The sequence below is a fragment of the Rhodnius prolixus genome, unplaced genomic scaffold, assembly GCF_049639745.1.
Source record: "Rhodnius prolixus isolate KJV_2025 unplaced genomic scaffold, Rpr scaffold_4, whole genome shotgun sequence".
Lineage (NCBI taxonomy): Eukaryota > Metazoa > Arthropoda > Insecta > Hemiptera > Reduviidae > Rhodnius > Rhodnius prolixus.
Genome location: NW_027411614.1, coordinates 23,402,460 through 23,421,529, shown reverse-complemented (window position 1 = coordinate 23,421,529; position 19,070 = coordinate 23,402,460). Strand labels below are relative to the sequence as shown.

General features: G+C 34.1%; 1 protein-coding gene across 1 annotated transcript; it reads left to right on the top strand.

Moving 5' to 3' along the window:
* Positions 1-16,162: 16,162 nt before the first annotated feature.
* On the top strand, positions 16,163-18,420 carry LOC141455696 (SOX domain-containing protein dichaete-like). Its single transcript, XM_074130957.1, has one exon. The coding sequence runs from the start codon at positions 16,228-16,230 to the stop codon at positions 17,008-17,010; it is 783 nt and encodes a 260-aa protein (XP_073987058.1). The 5' UTR covers positions 16,163-16,227; the 3' UTR covers positions 17,011-18,420.
* The last annotated feature ends 650 nt before the right edge of the window (positions 18,421-19,070 follow it).

Genomic DNA, 19,070 nt, shown 5'->3' with positions numbered 1-19,070 from the left:
TTATTCCGAAAGTGTTATTTTATTATTATTATCATCATCTTTATTTGTATAACAATACGATGTATATGTTACAAAGGAGTTCAAGTTCATGTTCTCTTTATAAACTTTGTAAAGTGTAAGATCTTAGTTTTAAAACTTTTTTTAAATTAAATTAAATGTTGCTTGGATAGAACTTACTCTTTAAAATCAATCTATTTAAGCAGATCTTTATATATTTATCATTTAAGTTCTGTCACATGACAATTCTATTAAATTTTCTTTATCTTTTGTTTATAATGATGTAGCTTTTCCTAAATTTTCTTTATAGAAGGGGTTTGAAATCCAATTATCATTTGTGTTTTCGGGTTTTGGAAAATACTCCATGAAAGACAAATCTTGTTAAATGTGCATTAAATTTTCTCGTATATCTTGAGACAGACTGCCCTTATTGCTGTACATATTAACAACTTTACTGTATAATATTTAATTAAAATAATTTTTATGAATTATAGGAAAAAACGTATCTATGATATTTTTATGATTTAATTTTTTATGTCCCCCATTATTGATTATTTTTCGCGTACCACAGGTTGGGAAACGCTGCCCTAGACCAAGGGTCCCCAAACTATGGCCCGCGGGCCACATGCGGCCCCCTGAGGATATTTATCCGGCTCTCGTCGCTACTTCCGGAAGGGGCATCTCTTTCATTGGTGGTCAGTGAGAGGAGCACTATATGTGGCGGTGCCGCAAAGCGCTATGTCGCTCATGTGCAGTACTACTTCCGCGGGAAAAATAACAGCAGAAGTAGGAAGAAAGGCAAAGCACTATAACTAAACCGGACATTGACCATCTCATTAGCCAAAAGCAGGTCCACAATTTCCACAGGAATACTGGGCAGTTTGTTGATTTAAATTTACTTGTTCTTTATTTGAAATATTCTATTTGTTCCCGTTTTGTTTTTTTTATTTTACTTTAAAATAGTTTGTTTTATAGTCCGGCCCTCCAACGGTCTGAGGGACAGTGAACTGGCCCCCTTGTGTAAAAAGATTTGGGGACCCTGGCATAGACTTTCACCAATAAAATGGCTTAGTAGGAAATGTATTTCTTTTTGGCTCCAAGGAAAATCTACCATCAAACTCAGGCTTTTCTTATGATCTGAGTAATGCAACTCTTAGCATCTGCATTACCCTTGCTTCACTGAATGTCTGAACTTGTTAAGCTGCCTTCTACCCCATATCCGTTTTATCCTACAATCGTACTCGAAGTAATCTCCTGGCTTGTTGAACTCATTGATTTCAAAAACTATAAAAGGAGATAAAATGCCATTTGCTAATATTTTCACGGTATTATCTGTAAAACCTCTTCACAGTTAGTACAAAACTAATCTATTGTTTGTACTCACTTACGATATATCGACAGTTTAGATATATCTCTTCTTTGTTTTTATGATATTAGACAAATGGAAAACAATAAACGAACACAAAGCCTTCATTTCTATTTAAACAGATAACTGAAGGAATCGGCTAAATATTTTCTTAGAATGAGGATAAAGAAACAGATGGGGTAACCTAACCGGTTGCGAAGTGATTGAAGCGCAAACTACTCTGTGGTTGCCGGTGGGAAACAACAATCTCCCAACCCAAACATACTCTTGATGGCAATTCTATCTCTTTCTGATCATCTACAGGGAAGTTCTATTCATCAAACTTAATCCTGGTAACGTAATTGTGTCTGTAATTGTATCCCTGGATTACTGGCAGACCCATACGATCTACACAATTGTATTAAATCTTGATAAGGCACAAATCTATAATAGGGAGATAAAGGCACACTATAGTGTAGAGAAGTTTAAGATGAAAATAGAAAACACATTATTTACTACGACAACATAACGTTCGCTCTTCAACAGTTGAATGATTTACTATAAACTTTGTTCGACAAATCTTTTTAGAGAAGGATTTAAATTATTATTAGATGACCAGAATCTCTGTTTTATTCCAATGTAGAACGCGAATTGCAAGGGCTTAGTAAAAATGCCAATAATTTATGAATAATTTCTAAAAAAAACTGCTGAACTAGATGTAGAGTTTACTTCTCCCAGATTTAAATTTTAGATCTTTAACAAAGTCCAAAAGGAGGGGCCAAAAACTGGCGAATCAAATTGAATATAAGATATTCCAACATTTACTCTGCATCATAGCAATTCTCGTCCTGTAAGACTATAGTTAATTTGCTGCTAATTTAGTTCGCTACCTTAGCATGATCATCGACCATCGACATGGAACCCACGCACTAGACTGAATAAAACAAATTTAATCGAAGGAATAATCACTGCTGTAACTATGACGTAACAGGGTGACCAGAGTTATATGCTCCACCCACTTTTTTTTTAAACGGCGGGAAATTTCGTAAAAATAGAAAACACGTATTTAATCATTTTTAGTCTAGTTTATTTTCAGTGATTGACCCATTTTTTAAACCCCAATGTCTCGAGATACAGCATCCAACTTTTTTTTTAAATGGAACGTTATATTTTTTGTTGCATATTTTTATAGTATTTGAGCTCCTAAAAACAAAAAATTTTTTTTTTAAATCGGTTAGGTTTTTCAAAAGTTATGGTAATTTAAAATATGAAAAACAAATTCTAGTTTATTGTAAAAATTACGTTATCTTTTTTAAAGAATCAGTTCAAACTGGGCACAATTAACGAATAGGCAAGCCAAAACTCTGGACTCCCACGCTTTGCTTGTAGTAGCACTTTTTTTTCAAGTTCCAATTCAAAGTGACTGAAATATTTAATCTCCTAGAAGACCATGTTGAATGAAAACTTAGTACCCGTTTTTGATAATAAATGAGTCAGAATTTAGAATTTAAGTTTTATTAGAATAGAGCTTCCACTTGACTAATTTCCTTCAAATTTGGTAGCAAAGCTTTTAAAGAAGCAGTTCAATATTTATATCAAAAAGAGAAAAAAATTGTCAAAGTTGGGTGTTTTTCAACGTTACGCTTTTTCGTGCAGTTTTTGACGATCAACCCTTATACAACTGTCCTACCGGACAGTTTTAATAAATTTCTTTACATATTTGAAATTTACACCTTATAAAGATTCTGCCATCAACGATTAAAATTAGATGTATTTATTTACCAGCAGATAGCTCTAGCTCTAGAAGAACAGGGATCAATGTGCGGATTCTGTCAATGGACATTGCCATAAAATTGTACTGTTTTGTGTATCACCACGACAAGCGGTAAGGGTACATATCGCATGACATTGGAAGGTGATTTATCAGCAAATGCAAATACAATGAAAGCGCTCACAATAATACACGGTAGCGATCCGCTGCTCACTATTGTAACATTTCACGACAGTTAAATGTTAAAAAATAAAAAAAACGCTATTAATCTTGTGCCTCTGTTGCCAGTTATTTTAAAAAAACAAAATCTGATAAGAGAATGGTGCATTGTACATACAATTAGATAAAACTATCTTGTGCTTTTACAACAAAATTCACTAGATAATACTTCGTTTTATTCATGCAATGCTTACTTTTTCTACTTTAATTCTGGTTTTCGCAAATACTGCAAAATACCAAATTTGATTCCTGGGATAATTTCTGGTAAAAGTCTTAAAATCCACTTTAAAAAAAAAAAAAATCCAAGAATCAAATCCTACATTTCATTTAATAAGTTTAATATTAAAGCAGATTACACCTCATCATTGTAACAATGAGTTACATAAACAAAAATACGTCGCCTCATTTTTTAAATCGGATTTTGTAGATTATAATTTTGTAGAAATAAAGAAACTTCTTCGTCTGTTTAATGTTGTTAATTACTGACGAAGTTAATATCAGTAATAAGTTGTTATTTGTTCTAATTTATAGAAATAAGTGATTTGGACATTGGCAGAACTCTACAGCACTTAAATTCAACTCTCACTGGGTTAATTTTACTCTATTTTGATCATTTTAAACACGCAAAGTAGCACTTCCGTTCTAATGGTAATTTTAGGTTAACCAAAAAGGTTGTTTGCGCTACCTAGAAATCATGCGCAGAAAGAATGGTTAAGCAATTGGTCTGTTTTTATAGAAATAGAAATAGAAATAGAAAAGAAATTTATTATTCTGGGACAATTGTCCCCTAAGAATAAATACAGGAACAAATAGAGGCCTTAGCAGTTTGGCCTGTGATTATACAGAAATTAAATAAATAAATAAATATTTACAAAAGTGAAAATATAGTAAGTGAAAATGAAAGTAAAAATAAAATAATAAAACAGCAGGAATTAAGGAAATAAATTAAAACAATTAGAATTTCGGAGGAAGCTGAATAGAAAGGAGATAACTGAATAGACGGGATTTAAAGATGGATAGGGTAGGAGCATGGCGGACAGATGAAGGCAAGGAGTTCCAGAGAGAGGTAGCACGTATGAGGAAGGACTTGTCAAAGGATGAGGTACGGTGAGAGGGAATATAGAGATCAGATGAGCGAGATCTAGTGTTACGGGAATGGATGGAGGATTTAAACTTAAGGAGTTGAAAAATATAGGAAGGCCTTTGAGACTGGATGACTTGAAAAAGGAAAGAAGCCAAAAAATATTGGCGGCGATAGACAGGAAAAAGCCACTTCAAATCATCGTAGCAGTGCGAAATGCGAGAGTCTCTGGAAATGCTGAAAATAAATCTTATGAAGCAGTTCATGAGGCGCTTAAGCTTAGCTTCAATATCACCAGAAAGACCGCCATACACTAAACAACCATAGTCGAAATGGGGGAATATAAGAGAGGAAACTAGGAGTTGCCGGGTCTTAATTGGAAAAAGGTGACGGGAACTATTAAACTGCTTAAGGATATGGATGGAACGACGAGAGATTTGGGAAACATGGTTTTTCCAGGATAGGTTTTGATCGAAAGTGATACCAAGGTTTTTCACAGAGGAACAATATTTTATTGGGGTATTGTATTATATTGTGTTTGTTACAGGTGAAGAGTAAATTATTGATGTGGTTATTCTCCCCGTAACCATAGTCACTTTTGGGACTATCTTCAGAATTAATTTTGCCTAAATGCGATTTTTTGAGGTACTGGTTAAACCTCAACTAGCAATATCGTGGTAAAAATCTTCGAAATATCTCAAATCATTGTATGTTTGGGTCCTATATCGGTTTAATACTTCCCTGTATTTTGGTTTTACACATTGATGATTCCATCGTTCCAAAAGACGTCTCCTTCAAAAGTCATCAGATCTTCTTAAGAAGAAAATTATGTAGATCGACAATTTTTTTTCCCCCAAATTTATTGATCAACTACTTCATATTGCTAAGTGGTTTTGTTCAGATATATAAAGGACTTTTTCAACAGTTATATTTCCTTTGAGTGATTCCAATTAAACAAGGCTGTCCCTAAGCAGATGTTATAGTTTGTAAAAAAGAAACAGTAAGCTTCTCTACTGAAGTGTCCAATACTGTAGTGGGTGTTAGTGGATCATCTCTCCGTGCAGAATCCCTCCAACCACCCCCAATAACTACAAACTGAAGAACCTCAAGGGGATGGCCTCCCCTAACATCCGACACCCCATCTTTCTTTTCAAATGCAGATGCATTTATAACATTGAATATGAGGCTGAGCAAAGAAGAAGGCATACCATTGTACTTATTTAGCCTTGGCAGAAAGCAAAGCACGTTTGACTTATGCCTCATTACAGAAATGCCATTCTAAAAGGCTTAGTGCGATTTGATTCATTTCTTTTTTGCTCCATTATTAGTCTGCCTTTTAAAGTTAGATTTTTATTATAATTTTTCCCACAGTTTGCATTATACTGCGCTACTGGTATGTTATATACTGAATTCAATACGTGTAATTGACCACAAGTTGTAACAGAACATTTTTTTTATTTTATTTTGAAGTGTGAATTGCCAATGGGACAAAGTATTTGCGTTAAAACAACCAATTTATTTTTATTCTAGGTGCCGTAGACTTACATTTTTATAAAACTTAATTTTTAATTATCTGTTTATAATTTTCTTGCTCTGATTTGAATTACGCTACAGTAAATTTTTGTATTAGACCAATACTTTTTATTAAAACTAATCTAATCATTGGACTAGCTAGTGCCTGTAATTCTCTGAATATGGTAGAGGACCTTGGTTCGAGTCTAGCTAGCAAGATGTATCTCTAACTAGAACTCACTGAAATGGCGCTATTGTAATGTACTAGATGAAATAACTCTGTTTTATGGTTTAAAGCTTTGTTCAGGGAAAGAAGTTCAGTATTCAGTGGTGAACTAATCAGTATTTTGTTCATAGATCGTGAACTTAGCGAATATGAAATGGGTATGGGTTTAGAGGTTGTGTGGGTATGAGCAAGACTGTGGGTTTGTTAAGCCCAAGTATTTGCAGACATTAATAACCTCCTGAATTTTACTGTTTGGGTATGTGTATGATGTTCTCCCTTTTCAGGCTGAATTCCCACCATTGAAGCCAATTTGCTTTTAATAACATTTGATTAGAAAAATTCCAGATTTATAAATTGAAAAAAAAATTTCACAATTTTTTCTTAATTCTGTAAAAAGTAGATAATTGAACTCACAATATTGAAAGAATGAATTTGGTAAAAAGAATGTGATTCTAGTTTGGTTAGGGTAACCAAGGAAATAAAAGTACAAGTGATGAGGAATGAAGGGGATTTTCAGCCCAAATAGGACTGTTAGGAGAACTGGCTCGTTGTTGGCGGGTCCCTTCATTATTAACAATGGCCACGATCCATTCGCCTGATATCAGCATAACTCAATTTCCGAATACATCCACGTTTATTTACAAATAATAATACAACGAGGAAAATGTCATCTAAACTGCATCCAATGTTCTATAGAAAGAGACAGGAGCTTTTATAATATGTTCAAATATAAATCTATGTATGTGTAAATAAGCAAAATAGAAGGTTGTTTGGTTTGGTTTTACAGTACCGACCTCATCGTATGCGCATATTGTTTAGGCTACCATTTTTCAATTTAAATACTCTATACATACGTCCGTTGTTCACCTGTATATTTATAATAATAGTTGGTTTGCCCTATATAGTACTAACTACGTTTTGGGGGCGGCAGAGTATCGCACTTCAGCTGGGAACATGTACGTCTCCTTTTTTTTCCCATCTAAAATAGAATGCAACTGGCATTCGCAGTCAATAACTTTTATTTTTCCATTTTTAATGCACCACCGTCAGTTTAGCTATTTGTTCTCAATGCGCTTTATACATACAATTGAAATTGCTGCAGTCAAAACCACCCCAACTCTTTGCAAATTTTATTTCTATTCATCAAGCCGGGCAGTCTGTCTGGCATATTGGTAAGTATTCTATTTCAGAACAAACAAAAAAATCAATATAAAATAATATACTAAAAGACCTCAAGACAATAACACCATATTTTTTTATTATTATTTGATATTTTATAATCAAAATTTAGTGTATATTTTTAATTATGATGTTTGTATGACAAAACATGAGCTCCACAATCATTATTTTATTTATTTTTATTGCTCCCTAAGTGATACATGAAGATGCCCCTAGTTCCAGTGTGAAGTCATTGCCTGTCGTCTCTGAACATATTTTTGTCTAGCCACTTAGGCTAGAAGGGAATTCAGCCTGAAAAGGAAGAACATTATTACACATACATCCATAACCCAAACAGTAAATACAGGAGGTTATTAATGTCTGCAAATACTTGGACTTAAACAAACCCACAGTCTTGCTCTTACCCACACAACCTCTAAACCCATACCCATTTCATATTCGCTAACTTTCACGATCTATGAACAAAATACTGATTAGTTCACCACTGAATACTGAACTTCTTTTATGTCACAAAGCATTAGGCTTTTCCTAAATCAAAATTATATTTACATTACTATAACGCCATTTCTAGTGACTTCTAATTTGAGATACGAGCATCTTGCCAGCTAGACTCGAACCAAGGTTCCCTCCCACGTTCAGAGGATTACAGGCTCTAGCTAATCCAATGATTAGTTGTAATATAAAAAAATTTCTAATAATAAAATTTAGTTATAGAATAATAAAATCAGTGCAATAAAATTATAGTTGCACGAACAGATAATTAAAAATTAAGTTTTAAAAGTGTAATTCTACGGAACGTAAAATAAAAAGAAATTTATTGATTTAAAACAGATATTTTTTTTCCAATTAGGCAATGAATCCTTCAAAATAAAAGCTGGATTCGAAGTGAATTTATAAACGTTCAGTGCAGAACAACTGAAAGTGAACACTGAGATACAAACACATACATTTGGCACTGATAATGTACAAATTCATCCCTGTGTATTTCTAGTTTCCATTCATGCAGTATGGGTTGGATGATCACCAGGCCACTTAAAGCAGACAATGGCTTGCTTTTTTAGCGAATGAGTTAGTGTTAGAAGGATATCAGAGGTTTTGGTTTGGGTAGGATGGAATTTTTGCATTTACTAGTAACCAGGTCGGAAACTAAAGAGTTATTGACATCATCTTAGAAGGCATAAAGAGGGAATATGGCGGAGGATTTGGTTGGGGTATGATTGGATGCCACGAGAATTGGTAGGCCTATACCCACTTCCGCTGATTGCACCAATTGTAATAGAAGGATTAGCGAAAGTGTCCTGTGCTTCATTAGACTTTTCTAATCACATTACTTCCTACGAAGATCCCAAAGTAGTCTTAGGCATTCTGTGTTTCGATCAAGCTGTATGGAAACAGTCCTAAAGTCTCTTCTCCCTTTTACTTTGTTTGTCCTTTAGTTCAGAAAATAGAAAGAAAAAAAGAAAAACTTTTGTGTACCGATTGTAATGTTAAAGAAAAATAGAGTTCTGAAGGGAATTTCTCTGATTGCTCTTGCATTCATTCTAAAGGAAGAAATAGGAGTGAATAAAGTGAATGCATAGCAATGGCGATGTGGCTTCTATTGTTATGCGGCATGGTTTGGTGTGAAGAAATGATGAGTAGTTGCATGAATATATATATTCGCTGTAGGTGAATAGAAGCTGCCATTTGGGTATTGCTGTTATGTATAGAATTGTATGAATGGGGACTAGACTTTTCTTCATTTGCGATTCTTACCAACTCTTTCCTTATCACGGATTTATTTCACAAACCGAAATGTTCCATTTTGGTTATATCTTCTAGTGTGGGGACTCCAAGAAGAAAACAACCACATCTCTTTCTCTCTCTTACAGCTTAAAAAAAAAACAAATAAACGGCAGTAAAAATGTTTACATGAAGGTGTGTGTTCAACGTTGTTTTGTTTTTAAATAATACACGGTTCTTTACTTCCATCTTGTAAACATCAGATAGCGCTAGTCATCATTCTAATGGAGCAAGCAGGCGGTGCATAAAAGTGCATTCAAAACAAAAACCATGATCGCCTTGTAATGCATTCTCTTAGAAAAATGCACATATTGCGGTTTTGTATTTTTCTTTTTCATTTTTCGCCGCAATAAACAGCTAAAACGACATTGCTTGCTAGGTTCTTTGTTCATCTTTACAACTATCTTCAAAACAACGATCTATTGTGTGGCCAGGACAGCACTATAAATTTGGACTTCAGCACTATTCCTTTATATTATTTATAATAGATGAACCTTTTTTTATTTTTTTACGAAGCGGTTTTAATTTATTCAGTTTTTAAGTGATATTAAACATTGTTCTTACGTTACTTCTCTTTTAAATAAGGTAACTTTTTAAAAGTTGGGATTTTTACCAAGCCCTTAGATATTCTCTTCTTATGAGCTTCTTACAGCTCACAATTTTGAACGAGAGAACAGAGTCTGGAGGCCGGAAAAAACTTCAGGCTCCAATGACTTCAGATGTTTATGCACCTTAATTTAAAAAAAAAAAAAAAAAAATGATATAGTTACAAATATTTTGCTCTTTTTTTAGTCTGAAACATTGTATTTCTTTGAGAAGAGAGTGTGCGGTAGATCCTACCAATTTTCGCGTAATAACTGCTAACTTCCTAGCAGATGATATCCGGAACTTTAAAAAAGTAGCAATTCGGGCAATTAGAAAGATCATCAATTGCGCCGAAAACAATATAAAGCATTCAAGGTTCTGCTGCTTGCTTCAACAGTTAAATTATGTAATCAAATCCAAAATGCAGTATTAATTATCAGTACGATATAAACCCAGAAGATTTCCTATTCCCTATGTCGGAAGCTTGGCAAAAACAAAAAATTATCTGAAATTGGGAAAAATTTTCTTTTTCATGTAAAATACTGATTGTTGGCCGTTAATACGCCAGTAATATCTATCTAAAATTGTATAAATGATTGAACCAATCTACCTCTTTTACTAGCTGCAACATTGTAATAAATTGCATTAAAATGGAAAGAGAAAATCAAAATTGAATTATGTAGAATCTAAGGGTTTGCGTTTACCTTACAATAGTACGTATTTACAGGTGTAAAGTTTACAGGACATTCATTGTAAGGCCCTGAAACAATTAATTCCAACTTATCAATTGTAAGAGCCACTAATCATTTATTAAAAAAAAATTTCAAATATAAATTCGATTTGTGAATAAAGGGAAAGTGATAGTGTTCACACCAGAACTGTTTTCTTCCATTTAGAATTCCAAAAAACGTAAAGAAGAATAAAATTGTTGCCTACTTTTTCACTCAGGTGTGGCATTTTTCTCATGGGCAGGTGTTGCCAAGTGAGACAATTAAAAGCAAACTAATTTCCCATTTATTAACGACTAAATCCAGGGCCATTTTACTTGAATCGATGCTTAGCAAGGACTGCTTAGTACGCTTAGCAGTCTTCCCTATTGGCGGACTCAGGCCGAACAGTATTTTGCAGTTTCGTAATAACTTCCTTTTTTTATTCTTTTATATTTATTTTATTTTATTGTGTTCTCTTACTTTCTCCCCAGCTAATTGTTGCGAACATGCCAAATTTTTCGAAATATTTTAAGTTATAAAACAATTAGAACCGAAAGAAAAGTAGTAAGAACAAAAAGTAAGTGTTCCAACAGATTTTTTATTCTCCTCGACCAAAGGGAACGAACAGAGCGTAAAAATGGTAAAATTTAGGATCGCTCTTGTACTAAAAAAAAGGCTCCCCATCGCACAAGACGAGAGCGATGTTATCATTTCAATGATGACATTTAAAAAAAATAAAAACACGAAAATAGGGTGGTATGTTCGTTTTTGATTAAGGACCAAGAATGGGATTGTTTGATTAGTTTAGCAATAGTTTTGTGAAGTGTATGTGTTCAGGTTAATAGGATAGAGGATGTTGGGTAGTAAGTAGTGCGAAGAGTGGTCGAAATGACAATGGTCTCTGAGGAGTGTCGGCGTGGCGCTGCTGAAGCCCATTGTCTCCATTTTGCCAGAGTGTTTGCTGCGCCAGCGCCCTTCTACCCGCCAAACCTATTGTTCCGCCCCTTTGTGTCACTTCCTCCTCACATAGCCCGTGGATGCTGTGCGGGGGATGATGAAGAAGAAATCAGTTGTCTCTGGTCCCTATTTCAGCCACTCATACCCAACCGAACACACATATACGGTACTCTCTGCCAAACTGCTTCATTCCAGTCCTGTTACGTTACCCTCACTTTGTCTTCTATACACCCTCTAGTGTTAATTACTTGCCATCGTTGTGTGCGTTCAGCCAGAGCAGTTCCTCTTCACCTGATATTGCTTCATTATACGTCTCTCTGACAGCAACCAACCTACCTTTCCATTTTAACACAATTCCTACACTTTGTCTCCCTTCTACACATAGCCATCTTCCCGACAATTGCCGCCTTCTACTATCTCAATTGCTTCTATCTCTACTAGACCCGCTCTACTGTAGCACACCTTCCATTATGCCAGTTTCCGTTTATCAAAGTTGGAATCGATTTTTATAAACTTTGAGTTTATAATTTCCGCTCTTAAGAAAAAATCATTAAATTGATTTTATGTAATAATTAATTATGTATAATTTAATAGAAATTTTAATTTAACTTGGAAAATACGCCATTAAAAAATGTGCTCACGCTATCCGAGATTTTTCCGTGTTTTCTTCTTAGATTTCCCTATAAAAATTACTTAATATACTGCTGCTTTGCGGATAAACCGTCATACATACCTACATAATATACATAATACGAGTATTTTCTTTTAATTCAATCATTGATCAGTTTCAAGAACCTTTAAGAGTTTTAATTTATTCTTAACTCGTAATCTTAAAACATTTAGATTTAAAAGTTTAATGTAAGGGTTGATTAAGCGTCAAAGGTACCAATAACCAAAAATTCCATTCTTTTCAGCTCGCAATTTCAGCTCAGAAGTACGTTCAAATAAAGCTTATTTAGTGATAAATGGGAACCAAATGCCACATTGTTTCTAGCCTGGTTTTCTCCATCTTCTGAATCCATCATAAGAATTGTCGCCATTTTTCCCTGCTAAAACTATTTGTCCCCTTATTTTGGAGTTTCAGATTTTTTTAAAGAATTATTAGTCAACGTAGTCCGCTACCTTGGGCTTTACCATGACAGAAGACTTACATGGAACCCTCATACTTGACTTAAGAGAACAGAACTCAACAGAAGTTTCCGACAACTGAAAAGATCAAAACTCACTCTGGACAACAAAAGACTTATATATGTAAGTATATTAAAGCCAGTCTGGGGCTTATGGCATCGAACTGTGGGGTTCAACCAAACGCTCCAATCTGCAAAGGATCCAGTCCTTGCAGTCTAAAATTCTTCGCTCTATAGTAAATGCTCCTTTCTACGTCACCAATCAAACCATCGGCACAGACTTGAACATTCCTTTCAGTCACACAAGTTGCTAAAACACGATATAGAAAATACCATCTTGACATTCAATCACATCACAATCCACTTGTACAACATCTATCTTCAAGAACATTTTCAGACAACACTTCTAGACGTCTTAAAAGACAGTGGCCTCGCGATCTCCTCTCTGATGAAGAGAGTCAGTAGAATGTAGAATGTTATTGGAGTGTTACCGCTGGGTAACTTCTCCACTCTGATATGTGTGAATGTTGCTTATTGTTACCCTTGTTGCTTATAACTCAATGAGTTGATTGTAACTAAATAAATGATTAAAAAAAAAATATATTATTTCCTTGTTTTTGGCTCCTAAACTAGATTTATTTTTATTTATTTTTTTTAATTTGTAGAAACTTAAGCGATTTGTGGAGTACTTTGAAGAAATTACGGTATTTATTGAGAATAAGCATCTGGCAAACTTTCCTCAGATCAATGATCATAAAGTGGGTCATTTAATAAATAAATCTAATGGTTGCAAATGTCAAAAAATTATGAATATTTCTATATATGTGACTTGACACCAGAGTTAAGTTAGGGTTTTTTCAAAATGTTCACACGCCGAGCTTAAATGGTTTCCCAACACTGGAATAGAGCATGTCCAATTGTTCAAAATGTAGCAAACAATTTTGCGGCACAAATATAGATAAGAAATTAGGTTTTTTGAGGATACCAGTGATATTTTCACGTGCAGAGTTCAAGTAACTCCCTGATTCCAGATTGTCTGGTTATTGAATATCGTACAGTTATATTTGTTTGGATTCAATCAATAAATCAACCCTAATTTTACGTCAACTTTTGAGCAAATTTATTGTTCTCTTCAGGGCCTAGATTATACAAATGTATTACATTATTATTTTGATTCAAAGTAATAAAAATAAATAAATGAAAAAATAATAATAACAGAGTAGGTAAATAGAAATAAATTAACACCTTCATTAATTTAGATTTTGTTCATAAAATTGATTTGTTCCAAACGAAATTTTTTTGAAAAGTACCAAACAATTTGTGTGAAACAATCTCCGCATTTTGGACCAATAAATGCTTCTATTTGAATTTCATTATCAAGAAATAGTTTAAATAACTTTTAAAACAAAATTTTGTTGTCGATATTTAAACTTATCGTCGATAGTAAAATGAAGCATTTTTGACTTCGTTTTAGATATCTTTAAGGAGCAACGAATTATAAAAATAATTTATAATTATTATGTTAATCTATTTTATCGTGAAAGTTTTGGTTGTGAGTTACAGTATTGATGCAGTGAAGTGGAAACATAAATCTGAGTTAAACATATACTATACGAGTATGTAGGGATGTATGCTCGTATTCAGCCCTAAATAAGTAAATATTTAAAGTTAGCTGTTAACTTATCTAACTTATATTTAAATAATTACAAAATTATTATTTATTGCCAAACGTACATCTGTCCTGGAGCTGATAATTTTTTCACAGTAATAATTCCATTTTAAGAATTATAATGTGACAATATATTTTAAATTACCCTTTCAAAATTTATTTAAGTTAAAATATTAGAAATTCCCAAGAATAATGATCCGTTAGGTGGTGGTCAAAAATTCCCTGAACTTCAATAGTTTTATTGTTCAATACGACATATAAGGGTTAAGTTTTCTAAATAGAATCTAATATCTTTGACGCCTACTAATCTAAGATATATTGATGTTAGTCTGGGTTCGATTTCCGGTCTAGACCTCTGATTTTAATTAATATTTATAAAGTAAAGTACGCTCGCTCGTCTCCTCTGACCACGACACCTAGTACTTGTACTTAAAAATATAGGCATTACTTTTTATAAAAAAAGAAAAGAATTAATTAATTTTAATAAATAAATAGATTAATTTGCTCATTAATCACTTTTTATTGCGGATTTCATATACATTCATAATAATCTCTAATGTAGCTACCATTCGTATGTTTTTATACTTCCTTAAATTAGCTTTTCGATTATTTTAATCGAATTCATCATCAATGGTTGGTAGAGAATTTGGCTTCAACTATGTTTCCGTCTCAACCTCTGATGGTGGATGATAGTTCGAAACTGGTCTACCCCTGCTTTGCCTGTAGCAGTAACTTCTAGATACTACAGACAACACAGAACCAATTTCTCAGACTCGCCGACAGAATCTCCTCGACGCACTAAAAATGACTCACTCCACGAAACTGCATCTATTTTCCCCGTACACTCCTATATCCAAAATCGTTTGCTGAAACTCCTTTCCATACAAGACTATCATCCTAATCCACACTGCCAAGACATAGCCTCCTACGATCCTTCTATACCCTACAAACACTAAAGAATCTGACAATTCCTACTTCTTCCACTAGCTGCAGGTTTTTCCTTCCTTTTCTCCTTCATTCTCTAACCTTCCCTCCCATCCGAAGCTTTCATTTATACTGAAGGTAATGAAGGTTGTAATGTAATTACACATTGACATTACATGTTTGTAATTATTGTATATATTTATAATAAAGTTTATTTATCGTTCTATCGAAGCTGTTTAGGGACACTAAAAACATGCGTGCAATGTCGGATAAAATCAGCGACCTTTCTAGGAACTCCTTAAAGCTCACTGCATGTTGATGCATGTTGATGCATGTTCATAAATGTTAATAGAAATATCGGCCCTCAATTGGCATTATTTTTTGCCCATCCCTACGGTATAATTAAAGAAAATTTAGTTTAGAAAAAATCAATTTTGGTCCCGACACTTGTAATCTGACTAGGCAAGAAGGCCTCAGACAATTACTTGAGTAATTTTGTTCACACTTTTTCATGGCCATTAGAGCCAGTTCCATTGAGATTATATTAGCGACAAATTATTCTAAATACTGCATGATTCTTGATTTTATTTATGTCTGTTTGTATGTCATCAAGTTTATTGCTGGTACAATGAGAACTAGAATCACTATGGAGTGTGGTATTAGATTAAGGATTAGCTTTGCCCTTTGAGAGGGTATTAGTACATTATTAGGGGACTTCTCGGTTATATTTTAAGTATTGATTAGATAAAGCGTTATGGGTGTATAATGCAGTTGTCCGGGAAGGGCTGGAAGATACTGCTGCTGGTGGGCGCGTGTTTCTAGTATGTTGGGATATTAAAGGAAAAGAGAGGCATTAAATACCAGGCCAATAAATAAGAGTGTGAAGCGGTGTCGGCGAATAACTGTATAACATATGTATAATACAGTGGGCCGGCAGCTAAGTACACTGATAGAGAGAAGGAAAGCTGGAATTATGATTGTTTGTAAGCAGTAGGGGGTAAGAGGCGTGCCTTTTATATCCAATTGGTGGAGATTGGCCACGCCTAGTTTACAAGTGGGGATACCGCTGTGAAGTGTGGAGCATTTGGAGCGGGGTGCCAGAGTAAAGTGTGCCGCCGTTTAGTACGGACTGAGTAAAAAAGTATGTCAGGTTATTCATTCCCTCTACCGCCCGGCCTGGAGCCACATTCGCCAGCCGAGACTCACATCAAACGCCCTATGAATGCGTTCATGGTCTGGTCTAGAATACAAAGGAGAAAAATAGCTTTAGAAAATCCAAAAATGCACAATTCGGAAATTTCCAAAAGGTTGGGCGCTGAATGGAAATTGTTATCAGAAGGTGAGAAGAGGCCGTTCATCGATGAAGCGAAACGACTCAGAGCGATGCACATGAAAGAACATCCAGACTACAAGTACAGGCCAAGAAGGAAGCCTAAAGCACCCGGACAGCACAACCAGATGATGAAGCCCGGAACAACGCCAGTGCCAACATCGGGCAGCGGATTTCCAACATTCCCCTTGCCACCTTACTTCGCCGGCAATCCACCACATCCATTGGAAGGATTAGGAGCCGCATATCCGCCACTAACACCTTACTTCGGTTCGGCCTTTGATGCTGTAAATTTCAGTAAACTTGTACAAAGTCAGAGCCCAAATAATGGTACGGATACAACAAGTGGTTCGAAGAATGCCGCAGTCGTGTCATCTTTTTATAGTTCTCTGTATCCGCAAGGGAAATCATTTCAACCTCCGCCGCCTCCACTGAGCGCCCTATTCCATCAGCCGGCTCCGCACTTCCTGTTCAGCGGGGGCGGCCAGCAGAGTCCCGGCAGTAGTCCTGGAGACCAACCAGCGGCCGGTGCGCCCTCCACCCCGCCAGCACTGGACATTGACAACCTGAGAAGGCCCGTTTCCGTCATATACTAAGTGTTGGACGTTGCATTGTGTTAAATATTTTATATGTGATACGTGTTCGAGGTAAGACCAATCTAATCAATTTATAAAATATTCCATTTTAACTACCAGGTCACGAAATTCTGACTATAAAAGTTTATTAGTTTAGTGACGAAACTAATATTGACCTTTTCTCCAAATAAGTCGAAATTTTATAAAACATTTATAAAGAAAATCAATTATATAAAACTATTTAGATAATTAAATGTACCCCTCGCTTTAATTGTCGTCTAGATATTTAGGGATTTCATCTTTTTGACAAAAAGTAAATAATTATTAAATTAAAGCCAAAGTGTTGTCTGTGTGCCCTGCGGGAAAACAAATAATTCTTCTAATTTGTTGTCACCCGTAAACTCTTGTCTTCTCTCAGTTTATATTGTTGATATTGTTGTAAAATTTTTAATGTAAATATTGTATACTCATACGAGATTCGCCAAAGTATTTATTAATTGTACATATTCTACTTTGTCATAAATCTTTAATGTATTATTTGTAAAAAAATAAATAAAATATTTGTTCCGTTTAAAAAAAAAAGAAGATTTGAATATGATATATACATACAAAGAAATATATGTTTTTATTTGACCTTACAAGCGAATTTAGGACAAATGCTTTTGTGGGACTCGATTTTAGATTAGTATCCCAATTCTGGCTGAAAACATTGTTACTGACAATTGTTTAATTGTCCAAACCTGTATTAATGACAAAATTTACTACTGTCAGATGACTAGTCATTTTGTCAAATTTTCTAGCTCTAATTAGAGAACAAAAGCTTCGTTTCCGTGATTTCTCATCTTTTATTAGTTTAGACGGAGATCTAAATCAGCTAATATCTTATAATTAAACCACTTAGTTATTTTTTAATATCACATAACTTTCAGATGTTCTGGAGATTTACTAGATAGATAAATTAGAAATCTTTGAATTACTTCATAGCTATTTTATGTTTAAAGCTTAATTGATTGAACACATACATTTTTCATTGAAATGGCACAAAATAAATAATCGAATTCTACAAAAAACTGTTTCACATTTACTCAAAATTGATAAATACGACTTTACTTTTCAATCTGCCCTGTTATTATACTAAATCGAAAAGTAAGATTGGATTTGAAGAACAAAGGGAAAAATCATGAGGGTTCTCTGCATATTAAGGGATCTTTAGTGTGTATTATGGAGCTGTTAATACCTCAGAGAACTTACTTTCCACTGTACCACTAATATTATTTAAATTAGTAAAATAAATTGATAGATTGTTCACAGAAATAAGTTTTGTTTAGTGTTAAGCATTTTGTACAGATGTTGATGCAACTTTATCTCGTAGTGACCAAAGTGTAAGCAGCACCCAAAATCATATTGCAGTTTATTGGTTACTACAGACTCGTTTTATTGCACTTAAGAAAACAAATATATTTCTTTTAGGCCAGCTTTCCATGTTAGGGACTACGTTATCTTTAGGAATATTTATTGATTTATCAATTGCACATTGGTTTTGATTTCAAATTTCTATCCCATTGGTAGACATAACCAATGTGCAATTCAGAAGAAGATGATCTAGTCCCTAGATCGAAAGCTGGCCAAAAAAAAAAAATAATAAGGTGATATTATTAATAATACTATTTCTAGTAAATAAATAAGTCATCAGGTAAGATGTATAGTAGTCTACAAAATAATTACAGTGAATTCACACCAGTAAAACGTTTCAGTTGGATATTAAGATTTACAAACCATAATAGTCTCAATTTTCTATTATTCTTTCAGAAGCGATTCTTCTATCCTCGTGGAGTAAATCAAAGTTTGCGTAAAGTGCCTCATATTCAGAAAAAAAATTCACACAAGTTTTTCAGAAAACTGCAGGAAACCAAACCTTCTGGAAGAAGACAAACGGAACTTTAAATTTTGGCTCCTTGATTTGAAAATGAAAACAATTCATTTATTATTAATCTTCTTGAAATTTGCAAAGTTTTGTTATTTATTTGGGAAAATATTGCTTTCATTAACTTTGGTAAATTTCTTTCTCAGTGATTTTATTT

What these genes read in the sequence shown, in the direction of transcription:
- LOC141455696 (XM_074130957.1), top strand. Translation starts at nt 16,228, where the DNA reads ATGTCAGGTTATTCATTCCCTCTACCGCCCGGCCTGGAGCCACATTCG.